At 33.5% G+C, this 13,695-nt stretch overlaps 1 protein-coding gene across 1 annotated transcript in view; it reads right to left on the bottom strand.

Moving 5' to 3' along the window:
• LOC136036965 (serine/threonine-protein kinase N-like) overlaps nt 1-13,695 on the bottom strand; it is a 100,010-nt gene that overhangs the window by 53,387 nt on the left and 32,928 nt on the right. Inside the window, exons 4-5 of the mRNA XM_065719361.1 lie at nt 11,626-11,800; nt 8,567-8,718 (exon numbers count right to left, since the gene is read on the bottom strand). Coding sequence (XP_065575433.1) covers nt 8,567-8,718; nt 11,626-11,800 — 327 coding nt within the window. The remainder of the gene's footprint in view (nt 1-8,566; nt 8,719-11,625; nt 11,801-13,695) is intronic.

The raw sequence follows: 13,695 nt of genomic DNA, 5'->3' as shown, positions 1-13,695 counted from the left end.
TATATATATATATATATATATATATATATATATATATATATCTATATATATAAAAATAAGTTGTCTGTGTGTGGATCTGTGGATCAGGTGACGTCATGTTTCGGCTGACGTCATGAAATTAGTTGCCATCATTTTTGTTATGACGATGCTTAGTATATTGTAAAACACATTAATTTGGTTAATAATATACCATTTAAAACACCAAAATGAACATGCTGGAGTAGTCACTCGGTGAGAGAGGGTGTCAGAACGGAGAATGAAGGTCCCAGGTTCAAATCCTGGTTAGGCTAAAAAAGGTAAAAAACTAAAAACTAAACAAAAAACTGAAAAAACTAAAAACTAATAAAAAAAATAAAAAAGCTAAAAAACTAAAAAAAACTAAAAAAAGGTAAAAAAATAAAAAAAAATAAAAACTAAAAAAAAAAAATAAAAACTAAAAAAAAAAACTAAAAAAAAGGAAAAAACTGAAAAATAGAAGAGAAAAAGAAAACTAATAAAATTAAGAATAAAAATAAAAAAAAATAAAAAAGATAAAAACTAAAAAAAAAAGTAAAAAGAAAAAACGAAAAAAAAACTAAAAAAGCTAAAAAAAAAGGTAAAAACCAATAAAAAACTAAAAAGAAAAAAAAGAAAAAAACTAAAAAAAAATTTCATCTAAAAAACTAAAAAAAACTAAAAAAAGGTAAGAACTAAAAAAGAAAAAAATAAATGACGACACTCAAAGAGAAAGCGACCGGGACAAAAGGAATGTTCGATTAGCAATCAACAAAGCACCGGGACACAGGGAGTATAAATGACGACCAGGACATAAGTAAAAAAAAAAAAACTAAAAAAACTAAAAAGAAGGTAAAAACTACGAAAAAACTAAAAAGAAAAAAAAACAAAAACTAATAAAAAAAACTAAAAATCTAAAAATCTAAATAAACTAAAAAAGAAAAAAAAGAAAAAAGGAAAAAAATAAAGGAGAAAAACAAAACTAAAAAACGAATGTATATACAGACCGGGATACAAATGACGACCGGGACACAGGGAATATAAATGACCATACATAAGCCATAATGACCAGGACATAAGTAAAAAATATAAATGACGACCGGGACACAGGGACACAACTACAACGGGGACGCCGGGGGGCACAGGGGGATATAAATGACGATCAGGACACCGGGACAGGGAATGGTCGATTAGCAATCACCATCAACAAAGCTCAAGGGCAATCATTAGAATCATGAGGTATAGATCTGAATACGGATTGTTTTCCCATGGACCATTATATGTTGCATGTTCAAGAGTCGGTAAACCTGACAATCTATTTATATGCACAGACAATGGGACAGCAAAGAATGTTGTATATTCGCAAGTTTTACGTAGTTAAAAACATATATATAATATATCTATCTATATTCACAGGTGGGACATAGGGACACAACTACAATGGCGCGTAACTAATATGGCGCGTAACGACTTACACGCGCGGGGGGGCTTGGGGGGGCGCGAAGCGCCCCCACCAACTAGGTGTTGGGGTGGCGCGAAGCGCCACCCCAACAGCTAGTATATATATATATATATATATATATATATATATATATATATATATATATATATATATATATATATATATATATATATATATATATATATATATATATATATATATATATATAAATCTTCCAAAAACGGAAGATTTCTTCCATTATCATCTGCAGTCCTGGCACCTACACCAAAGAAAATTACTGAATATTTGGTTACGACACCCCCCCCCCACAAATTAGTTGCTACATTATTACATCTGAGTATCACTGGTGTAACTAGGCAACGGCTATGAGAGATAGGGGGGGGGGGCTTCAAAGAGATTAACATTTTCCTTAGAACGTCAGAAAAATAATACAAAAAATGTCAACAAAAATACAATGTCAAACAAAAAGATATTAAACCAGTAGGCCTACTTAAGAGATAGGCTACATGTATCTTAGTTTCAAAGTTCCATCAAAATAAATTAAGATACAAAGTTCCTTACTTGGTGAAGGTGGAAAATTTTTTTCATGTAACGAGGCTTTGTCGAATATGGCCCTACCATATCTATATATAAAATGTGTTGCGGGGAATCCCCTTATCATATATTTCTGAGTAGGAGCCTCGTTGGCAGCAGGTTAAAGCACCATCGTTGCGGCTTTTTTTCTTTTTTTCTTTCTTTTTTCTTTTTTTTTAATTTTAAATGCCTAGAAAAACAAGAAGAATGTTTGTCAGGTTCCTAAACTTTCTTCTTCCTCAACTTTACGTATAAATATATTAAATTTACAAAGAACTCAGGACTGTATCCTTGAAGCCATCCATTAATGGATACAGGTAACATTACATATAGAGCGAAGCGTATTAGTCCATGAGCCCCGCGGGTAGCGGGGCTAAGTCTGTATTCTATATTTATTTAACAAACCTCGTTTGATTTTTTTTTATCACTCTTTGTTGAATAAATATAGAATACAGACCTTGCCCTGCTGCCTGCAAGGCTCATGGACTAATACGCTTCGCTCTATAGGTAATGTTACCTGTATGCAAGCCCACTTTGCACATTTTTATTATCGCTGTAGGGGGATTTTAGAAAGCTAAAAAATGGATGCGCTTCTCTAATAATGGCAAAGAAACAATAAGCAATCATCAGAATCTTGCTATATGCAGTAATACGCAATTTAGAGCACTTGGAACGAAACTAAGCATTTACCTTATAAAATGTTGCATATACTTTGGAAAAAATCAAAGGAGTCCCTGATGCCCCCCCCCCCCTCTCCACAGGTAAGGCATTGAATTCTTAATTTTAAAAAATGGGCAGTCACAATTTAAAGTTAAGCAAATGATTAGAAAAGAATTTAAGGTAATCGAAACTCATACGCCACCTAGAAAAATCCTGATACCCCCCCCCCAAAAAAAAAAATTGAATGGAAGTGTCCTTAAGGCCCTCATTACGGGTTACTGTAAAATAATAAATAAATCAAATGTGTTTAGAATGTCCAATAAAAAAAAATGTACATAATGAATGTAAATATTTCCTCTGAGAGGGTCTACCTCTGACACCAGCCCTCCTCTCCCTCCCAGTCATAGCTATGTCATGGAATAATAACGAGAAAATAATAGCCTCGTTTCAAATTTAATCAAATGACTAATGAAACAATTAAAATAAATGGGTTCACTGATTCTATCAATTCTTTTAATACACATACAGTTAATAGTTCAAATAAGCATATTAATAGCTGTGAAAATTATTATATACTTGTCCAAATTAAATGAGCAACAATAAGAACAGATGGTATCAAAAACCACAACCCGACAGCCAAAGGGTCGGTTATATCTATCAATAACAAGGTAAGTGATATACTCATTCAATTATTTTTCTAAAAAAAAATAATAATAATTATAAATAAAAATTAAAATCACACCCTGTAGACGATATAAGTTTTTATGAAATTATAAAATTTTATTTTTTAAATTTTATAATAGTTTGAAAATTTTAAATTATTAAGATTATAAAACTTTAAATGGTATTAAGCTACAAAAAATAAAAATAATAAAAATTCATTTATTTTTCAAGTCTGACAACTGACGTTGTTAGTAGAAAGAAAGGGTTCAAGCCGGCGGTAGTAATCCAAAAGGCATTAAGTTACAAAATAAAGTTACTGCTTAGATAAAAAACTCCCCTTTTAAGCCTGAATGTTGATGTTATCGATAGAAAGAGCGTGATTCAGAATCGACGGTAATAATTCAGAAGACGTTAAGGGGATTTGATGCCTAAAAATCATTTTGCGAGCTTCAGCATTGGCTGACCACCTCAAATTCATAGAGATCATTTGCGAGTTATCCCTGGGGATTAGCCACCATCGAGAACTATTGAGAAAATATTTTTTTAAAAAGCGGGCAACCACATAGGGAACTCTCAAAGCCACCCAATGGATCAAATGATTTTCTTTTTAGCTTATTTTTACCATTTTCTTAGGAGGCACGTTAAAAAAATTTTAAGTAATTACCTTCCTGACTTAGTGTTGGGCGATACTAGATCGATAACAATTTATAGGACCAAATATCGATAAAAAAAAAACCTGAATATCGATATCGAATTCGATAATATTTCAGCTTTTTCTGATATCTACCGCTGAAGACCCAGCAGAAAAGATCCAACATAGAAAATTGTTTCGAAAATGGCCGAGAAAAAAAAACAATGTATTCAATTCACTAACTCATTTGTGCTGATTCACAGCATGTACAGCCGTATTCATAAGGCGGCATAGCCTGTTCTCAAACTACGTTTAGTGAGGGGTCACATAGCTGAATATGCTTTTCTAGAAATTGTATATTACTCCTGACAATCATCTCGAAGTTGAGAGTAAAATAACAAGAGAAATGGATAGGGTGTCACTAGAATCTGCATCAACAGACGCAGGTGCCGTCTAAGTCCCTGTGATTCAACCACTACAAAATCAAGCCATTTTGTGGGGATGATGGAGTTTAAGCAGTCAGTGCAAGGCGTACTTTTTCAGCAGATGCATTAGCCACGGCTTTCAAGATTTCAAGTAGGGAGTCTTTAGTTCCAAGAACAATGGATCCACTTAAGTCGTGGAGTCTTATAATATGGGAAGTCTTTTTATTTTATTCAAAATTTGAGGGAAAAGATACAAAATACTCTTTAATTGAAAATTTTGTTACTGAATTTTACCAAACCCTAAAGTTAATCTGAGCAAAAAACTTATCAGAAATATCGAAATTGATATATCGATTATCGAAAGTGAAAATATCGTTTAGTCAAAATATCGCCCCATACTGTCCTAAACGTCAATAAGAAAATACTACTTGTATATATTGTTTAATAACAATACATATATTATACATTGTTTAATAACAATAAAAAAGATGATTTAAGTTTCATAAAAACTAAATACCTATGTCTTTGGCACAAAACAAGATAAACTAAATAGTTTTTTCTGAGATTTCCGAGAAAGTAGGTTTCGTCTTTTATTTTTCTGCCATTTATTCGAATCTCTTGTCCAAACTCTATAAGTTATAACAACGCCATCAAATCAATTCTAAATCGTATGGCCACAAAAACTAAAATTATAATGGACGAAGTAGTGTGACCATTTAAGGTATGGAATCTACTACTACTACTACTACTACTAGCAAGTCACTACAGCACCAAGTCACCTGATGCCAACACAGCTAAGCGCGCTTCTCTTCCATCCCAATGTATTCAAACCCACTCACTCTTTAAATCCTTCCTGGAAGTTCCAAGTTTCCTTAAATCTTTCCTCACAACCTCCTCTCACCCCAATCGGTGACAACCTGCTTTTTGTTTGGCCCTAGGTTGTTGGCTGACAAGGACGATATTTGGCAATCGGTTATCTTTCATTCTTAGAACGTGCCCTAGCCACCTCAACCTATATCTCATTATAGCCCAAGAAAGTAGGTATCGAATCCCTTAGATAAAAAAATAAATCACTATATTTTTTTTTACCAAGCCTTAAAACTAACGTTGTCATTAGAAAAAGGTTGTTAAAAGTCCTCAGTAATATCCAAAAGCGGATAAAATCATATTGAAAAAAAATTTAACAAGTTGTTTTTTAAGCCTGACCACTGTTAGTCGAAATAAGTGAGATTTAGATTAAAGGCGTAATTGAAAAGGCGCTAAATAAAAATTTACTTTTTTTGTCAAGCCTGAAAATCGACGTTGTTAGCAGTGGCGTCAATTCGGGGGATTGGGCATCTACACCCCCCCCCAATTTTTTCTATCCCCTCCCTCAATGCTGAAAAATGCTTTTTATTAAAAAATAAATTTTTACCCCCAACCCTCCCACGTAAAAAAAATGCATCCCCTTCCCCCGATTTTGAAAAATATATTTTGCATTCCCCCTATTTTTCATGAACTGATGTCACTGGTTGTTGGGAGAAAAAGAAGGATATAAACGAGGGATTGTAATTGAAATGGTATTCACGGGCATCAAAAAAAAAAAAGAAAAAAAAGCCTGAAAACTGACCTTATTAGCAAAGAGAGATAAATTCAAAAAAAAAATGAGTGTAGAAAAAAGAAAATATCCTTTTTAAGCCTGAAAAATGACCTTTATTAGTAAAGAGAGATGAATTCAAGCCTTGAACAGTAATTGAAAACATGTTATATTGAAAAAAAAAATATAACAATTTTTTTTTAATTTAAGCCAGAACGGCTGTAAATTAATAGGCATTAAATTATAATAGAATTTTATTTCCAAGAAAGTTCTTTTTAAGCTGAACTGAACTGACACTGTTCCCAGAAAGAGGGAATGCAAATCTTTCAAAAGTTATTTGAGTTTAGAACAAATTATGCAAGAAAGCGAAATAAAACTTAATCTAATTGCTCATTTGAAATCAAAAATTTTCATTTTTCCACAGGGCTGGCTTATTTTAGATGACCTTCAAGAAATGGTAAATAATTTCTTAGATAACATTGTATTTTCGGTTTAAAATTAGGAAGAAATTAAAAATTGAAAAATACTTGTTTTTTTATTAAAAGAGTGAAAAAAGTAGAACTTATTTTTACCAACAATAAAAAAAAAGTCTGAATATTTAGTTTTTACATTCAGAAGTCCTTATCAACGAGAAAAAATATAGGTGACAAACTGAAAACTTAGCTTAAACAAACACGTAAAAGGACTAAAATGAAAATGAAAAAAAAAACTATAAACGGCATACAAAAACAAAATGAAAAACTCACATATGAAAAAGTCCAAATTGGTATTTCAATTAATGCATCACAAAACACAAGGCACGGGAACTATTTTCTTAAATCAAACAGTTCGTAGTAATGAACTGTAAGTAGGGAGGGACTCTGCACAATAGTAACCGAAACTTCAAATAAAGGAATTTTCATAACAATTAAAAAATCAAGCGAATTGAATTTTTATGTCGCTTCTAAATATAACAAAAATTCATTACATTTAATGTTATCCATCAAAAGCTACGAGCCTGAGAAAATTTGCCTTGTTTTCAAAAAAGTGGGAAGCACCCACAAATTTTCAAGTGATTTTAAAGAAAATCATACCATCAGATTTAACATATCAGAGAACCCTAACTTAGATATTTTAAGTTAACATCTATACAAATGCGGAATTTTGCATTTTTTTGCCAGAAGAAAGATTACTGATATGTGCTTTTTTTCCAGGGGTGATCGTATTAAGCCAATGGTCCTGGGAGAACGAGAGAGGGCTAATTCGAACTAAAATTGAAAGTTCTAGTGCCATTTTTAAGTGACTAAAAAGATAGGAGTGTCGCTAGCCACCCTTTCATGCTCATCCAATGAAAATTTGGAAATAAGAACTTGGTCCAGTATACTTGAAAAATCCAACAACTATGTTTCTGGGGATGATGTGACCCCCAACCAAAGTCTCTTGGGTAAGGGCTGTAAGTTACGCAATTTGCCATTTGTCTACATATAGTATTTATTACTGAAAAACATACGAAATTTTTCATGAAGCAATTTTCTCTGGGGGAGGGGGTAGGGGAATTAAATCTCCAGAGGGATTTTCCAGGGGAAATTTTAAGGGGGGATTCTTGGCATGATTTGAAAAACGAAATCAAATAAGAAAAATTTTTTTTACTGAAAATTAAAAAACTAATAGTGAACTACTAGAAACGATGAATGAGGATACTTTAAACGAATTTCAATTCCAAAATGTGATCCCTTTGATCTTATGCTTCAAATTCGTCAATAGCTTTCTCCAGCAACGGCCTTTTGTTTTAAAAAACCTAACAACAACTGTTAGCATCCAGGTGTAGGTGTTGACTGATATTGGTTTGTAGATAGGAATTGCTATAACATACCTACTAATAATACCACACATATTTTGCAAAAACACACCTACTATCCTAGAGTACCAGGAGTTACACACTGGTTAACACAAATGTACACTATTCTATTTGTGAACTTTAATATCGTGATTCTAGTCACGGTCCTTCATAAATCTTGTTGACACAAAATGAGTCTGCGAGTAACATTATGGCAAAGAATAAAACACGAAAGATAAACAAGAAGTAAAGCAATAAGAGCCTATGTCAGATAAAAATATAACAGTTCAAAATAGGGATGAAACATTTCAATTGACGGTGAAACAAATATAAAAATTTTTAACTGGATATTTCGATGAATAACACTCTAAATGTGTATTGACACTGTATATGTGTTCGAAATATCCAGTTAAAAAATTTATATTTGTTTCACTGTCAATTAAAAGGTTTCATCCCTATTTTGAACTGTTATATTTTCGTCATGGAAAGGCAGTGTGGTCTTCGAAGTCATCTATGTCACATAGAGTTTTCTTGGTTTTTTCACTCGTTGTAAGAGTGTTGTGGCGTTTTTGGCTCCTTTAATAAACTGGCATGAAATACAACACAAAAGATAACGAAATTTAAAGCAACAAGAGCCTACCTCCTATAAAGCTTTCTTATCTGTTTTCACTCCTTGTAAGAGTGTTGTGGCGTTTTTGGCTCCTTTAATAAACTGGCATGAAATACAACACAAAAGATAACGAAATTTAAAGCAACAAGAGCCTACCTCCGATAAAGCTTTCTTATCTGTTTTCACTCCTTGTAAGAGTGTTATGGCGTTTTTGGCTCCTTTAACAACAGCTGCTTCAATTCGTAGATGCCTTCTTAATTCTTCTATTCGTTCATCTAAACTGGACATGATCCCATAATCATTGGATTCTAAACATTTAAATTAATAGATTAACACATGCTAAATATATACACAAACGCATTCAGGTCCAAGACCGTGAGAGGCTATCAGAGTAATTCTCTTGTCCAAGGAGGGAGAGGGGAGGAATAAGATAGAAAAAAAATCTTTCCAACAATCTTAATTTCCTGGTAGAAGTCGCTTAAACCAATCTTAAAAGGAGAAAATTTTCTTTCCATCTTTACTAACTAATGGGGTGACATGATATTTTATTTGAGTACGGCATCAATACAGATTTCGCATTTTTCCAAAGCCCAATAATTTCTTGAAATAAAAAAGAATGCATTTTTAAATATATACTCCCTCTCATTCATTTTAACCAAGCTTTTGTACAGAATAGAGTTAAATTTTTATGCTGGGCAGAATAGAGTTAAACAGAGTAAAGTCGGGTAGTATAACGCATTTTATTCGTTTTGTTTTTATTTTTTTCAAATGTTTGTGTGTTGCCGGAGTTTTGATGGAATGTAGGATCTTTCTGATCTTCTTTTTAAGAATTTTGTGTTGACTATTTATAGAGCTGTCCTAGCCGCGTGGTTAGCACACTAGACTTGGAATCTTTGTTCGTTAGAAAAGGGGTGCGAGTCCTGGTGTCGCTAGTTATTTGGTTTGGAACGCGGGTCAGTGACATGACTCTGTAAGCTTAGCCAGAATCGAACCAGCTCGAAGGACCATGAAACGAAGATCAGGTCCACCTGTAATGACTCTTAAAGCATACTGACTCTTAAAGCACAATACCTTATTCTTTACCCTTATTTTTACTGGTTTTTTAGTAGTAGGCTTAATTCTAGACACAGTCGGTGTGTCATACTACCCCCCTCCAATGTAGGATCGTAAGGCATATACTAATTTTAGTCTGAAATATCTATATTTGCGTTCCATTTAAAACATTAAATTAAACAGGAGTAAAAAACTTAAGACTATCCTAAGTTGTAAGTGCTCAGATCAACAGGAAATATAATCTGATCTGCTAGACGGCTGGTTCCAACACTTATAGTTGGGTCAAGAAAAACTAGCTCAAAATCTTTTCTTTACGCGAATGATGCAGGCACAAAGCTTGGACGTTTACATGCAATTTACAAGCTTGGCGGAATTGTTCTTAAAAAACTCAATTTCTAGATCTTCTTCTTCAGCACTGACATCATTTTCACATTGACTTTGCTAGAGTTGGTGGAATACACTGGCATTAGCACCAGTTGAGCGCAAGTCTTATTGGCAAAGCTGCTCATATAAACGATGTTTAAACATATTTATTGATTCCTGGAAAGTTTTCAAGATAATCCTTAGTTGTGCTACTATCCCCTGGATCTGGATTTAGGTTATCGGTAATATAATATATCCAAAATATATGATCAGGTATTGCATTTCTATTGAGCAGTAATATGCTTTTGCAGCAAAACCCCTCACAATATTACTCATGGTAAGAGCTCTTTGACCTGCTGGAACAAGAAGTCCTACAATATAATATATTTTCATGGGTTACCCAGGATGATTCATCATCCATGAACTCATAGCATCATTGTAACAGCCCTGCAATGGACAGAAACATCCAGTGGTCTAAGTTAATGGCTGCAATGCAGTAGAAAAGTCAGAGATCCTTGATCTCTAATCACTGTCAGGTTGAGAATCTCAAGGGAAATGTGAATCTCATGATAGTCTAACATCAACATACACTTGCTCTCCTTGATACATTTAGAATAGGGTGCTTTTAAAATTCGGCACGAAACTAGAACTTCCGGTGGCCATCCAGTCATTAGGGTTGGTAGCTGAAGCAGACGATGGAGGTGCATTTACCATCACTATTCGTTTTAGGTTTTCATATTGTTCCTTACTTTTAGTTGAAAAAAAACTATATTTATTTAATTTCTGACAGTTTGGACTTTAATCATACGACTCTAGACAATCAAATACATAGAGTAATACAAATTAATTTACACACAGATGCACTGGAGTCCAAACCTATACTAGGTAGGGGTTGAATTAAACATATTAGTTTAGTTCTAATGCTGAGTAAACTTAAATATAGCATAAAAAAGGAATAAAAACTGTACTCAGCGTTCAATCTTTCCTGTAGCTAAGTAATCAACTATTTTCTAAAAGTTCAAATGATTTTAATGGAGATTCTAAACGAATATCCAGTATGAGCTTCACTTTCATCTCCAAAATTAACAATCTTCACTTTATTGTTCAAACTTTTTTTTTGGTTTACTTCAATTATTATAAGCATAACAATTTCTAGAAAAAACTAAATCAACAGAAAACATTTCGAACATTATGTGAAGGCTTACAGACGAATTCCTGCAGATCGGAAAAAATCGACCACTCTTAAAAGACAAGTAACGCCAAGGCAATACAAGATTGATTTTCCCGCCTTTTAGCACTAAATCAGAAAACAATCTATGTTGAAAAAGGTAGCTGGGGTCTAGACTTCTACAAACAATTATCAAAAGTGGGGTTCAAGTTCTTTTTACGATTTAAGCGGGGAGGGATTTAAGATGGACGGAGACACTCTGTACGTGCCTCATCTGAAAAACAATACATCCGATGGTCAAGCAGCACTATGCAACACAAAGTTCTGAGCGGGTATATAGAGGCTGAGCAATAACCAGGAGGGGGTTTCCAGTTTTTCAAGTGTTAGGAGCATTGATAAAGCAAAACCCTGTGTAAATAAATACTCTGGCAAACGACCAAATGATACTACGCAGAACAGTTTCGCACATGCTCGATTAATTTCAGTAGTAACACCTTGGACATGCCTTTCTTTCAGCAGGTCTTTCTTTCAGAACGTACCTTGTAAATCTAAGGGTAAAATGGTGATGCAGTACTTAATTAGGATTGATAATATTAAAATCACCTGTTATTTCCGCGACAGTATACCTCACCTTTTTTGGATTTCAAAGTTCCATTCGTTTCTTCTTCAAGGAGCTTGGCGATAGTCATCTTTAGGAAGTCTACTTTGGCCTTTGAGTCGCTATACATTTTTTTGGCCTGTTCTAAAGACTCCTTATCCTTAGTATGTTGAAACTGCTGAACCATATTTTCTGCTCCTTGTTTCATCTGCAACATAAATATGCACTTTATAAGTACCAAGGCTGCAGTGGAGTCAGAAGCAGTAAAACCTTACACTATTTCAGTGACGCCCTTTTTTTCAAAAAAGAGAAGAAGTTACAACTGCTAGTAACTGCAACAGTGTCCAAAAGCAACAGCTATCAGTTTTTGAAAAATATTTGAAAATTGAAAATAATTTCTTAAACCACATTGGCCTGCCATAACATAAAGAAAGAAAACGATTAAAAGTAGGGTTTTTAAAAGCCAAATGAAAATAGCCTACTGAAGGAAACACAGAAAGCGAATATTTCGAGACAACAGCCGTCTCTTTTCTTCAGTGCGAACAAAATAATATGATCAAGAAAAAAAAACAAGCGCAGAAAGCACAGCAAAACTAATGAGAAAAATAAATAAAATTCAATAAAAGACCAAAAATTAAAAGAATCAAATTCAAATGCCTAACAAACATTAAAGTGAGTTATTCGCCAATGTCCACGATTTGTACAAAATCCAAACAAATATGAACTACCATCAACGGATACTAACGAACAGCTGAGAAATAAAATAAAAAATTGATTCACTCAAACAAACGAAGCAGCAATTGAATAAATTAGAGAACTAGGTCACCTAATTTCTGATTTTAACCATTGTATTTCTTGTGGATACCATTTGAGACCTATGGGGTTGATGATGTATTTGATTATGTGATTGGGGAAGTGGTTCAAAGTTTATTTCAGGGATTAATAAAGTATCAGCTTCTCTTTTGAGGAAACCGAATTACCTGAATCTCTGTTCAAAGCTAGACTTAAATGTTGGTATTTATAAATTTCAACAGCTTCTCCGTAGTGCTGGATAATACTTTTGTCATGCGAAATTAGGCTAGCTTAGTTAAATAGAACAGTATGGTCTGGATTATTAAATATGTGTTCTGAGAGGGCAGAGTCAAAATTTTGTTACTTTTTTTTCAAAAGACTGCATGTACCTGGTGAATATGGTGCTTTAACTCCTATTGTTAAGATTGGATATTTTTCAGAGAATCATCCATGAGTGACTTTTGGGATTAGTCTGAGCAAATTTACATCAGATATGAAACTACATAAATATAAGGTTTGATAGTGGGGTAAAGTCACCGATGATTCGACAATCCAATTTTGGAACCACCGTCCAAATTTTCCTTCAAAATACCATAAATCTGCTTAGTCGTGACTTGGAACACCATCTCTTGATGCCTTTGCTATATTTTGACAACGCGAAAGTGGAAACTATATCCGATACACCCAGATAAGACTAGAATAGTCAATTCAATCAGTTTCCCGTTTTCAACGCAAAATGAGCTCATGACAATTTTTCAGGTATCTATTGTTCAAGCTGTCATTACTTGGTTGTTTTGTTGTTTTTTTTTTTCGACAAAAAAAAATATGTGATCAGCACTAATGCATCAAGATACATCTGATCTTGTCTGAAATATAGCCATATTGGCTTTTTCTTGATAGAATTAAGTTAAAATGGCAGCTAATATTATATTGACGAAACTATGTTCAAAGTGTCGAAAACCTTTGTCTGATGTAGTGGGATACCGGGCCGACTAAACATGTTCCTTCAGCTGAATTCAAATGTAGATATTGGCTTCTGTTATGAGGTTCATTTCTTTTGAGAATATCTTGTAGTAACCTTGTCAAAATTTTCGACAGACAGCAACTTCACTGAACATGTTAAACAGATGAGAACCAATTGATGTCGAAATTCAAGGGTCCTCAGACGAAAACATAGTTGTCGAATTTACGGACACTTTTTCAACAAAGAGAACATGATTATTATTTGTATTAATATTCCACACGAAAAAAACATTAATTTTTTTTAAATCGTAGTTTTACTGATTTGATGCCAGATTTTTCCATCATCTG

The sequence above is a fragment of the Artemia franciscana genome, chromosome 16 (assembly GCF_032884065.1).
Source record: "Artemia franciscana chromosome 16, ASM3288406v1, whole genome shotgun sequence".
NCBI lineage: Eukaryota > Metazoa > Arthropoda > Branchiopoda > Anostraca > Artemiidae > Artemia > Artemia franciscana.
The sequence above is the reverse complement of the archived record's forward strand: the minus strand, read 5'-3'. Positions and strand labels throughout refer to the sequence as shown.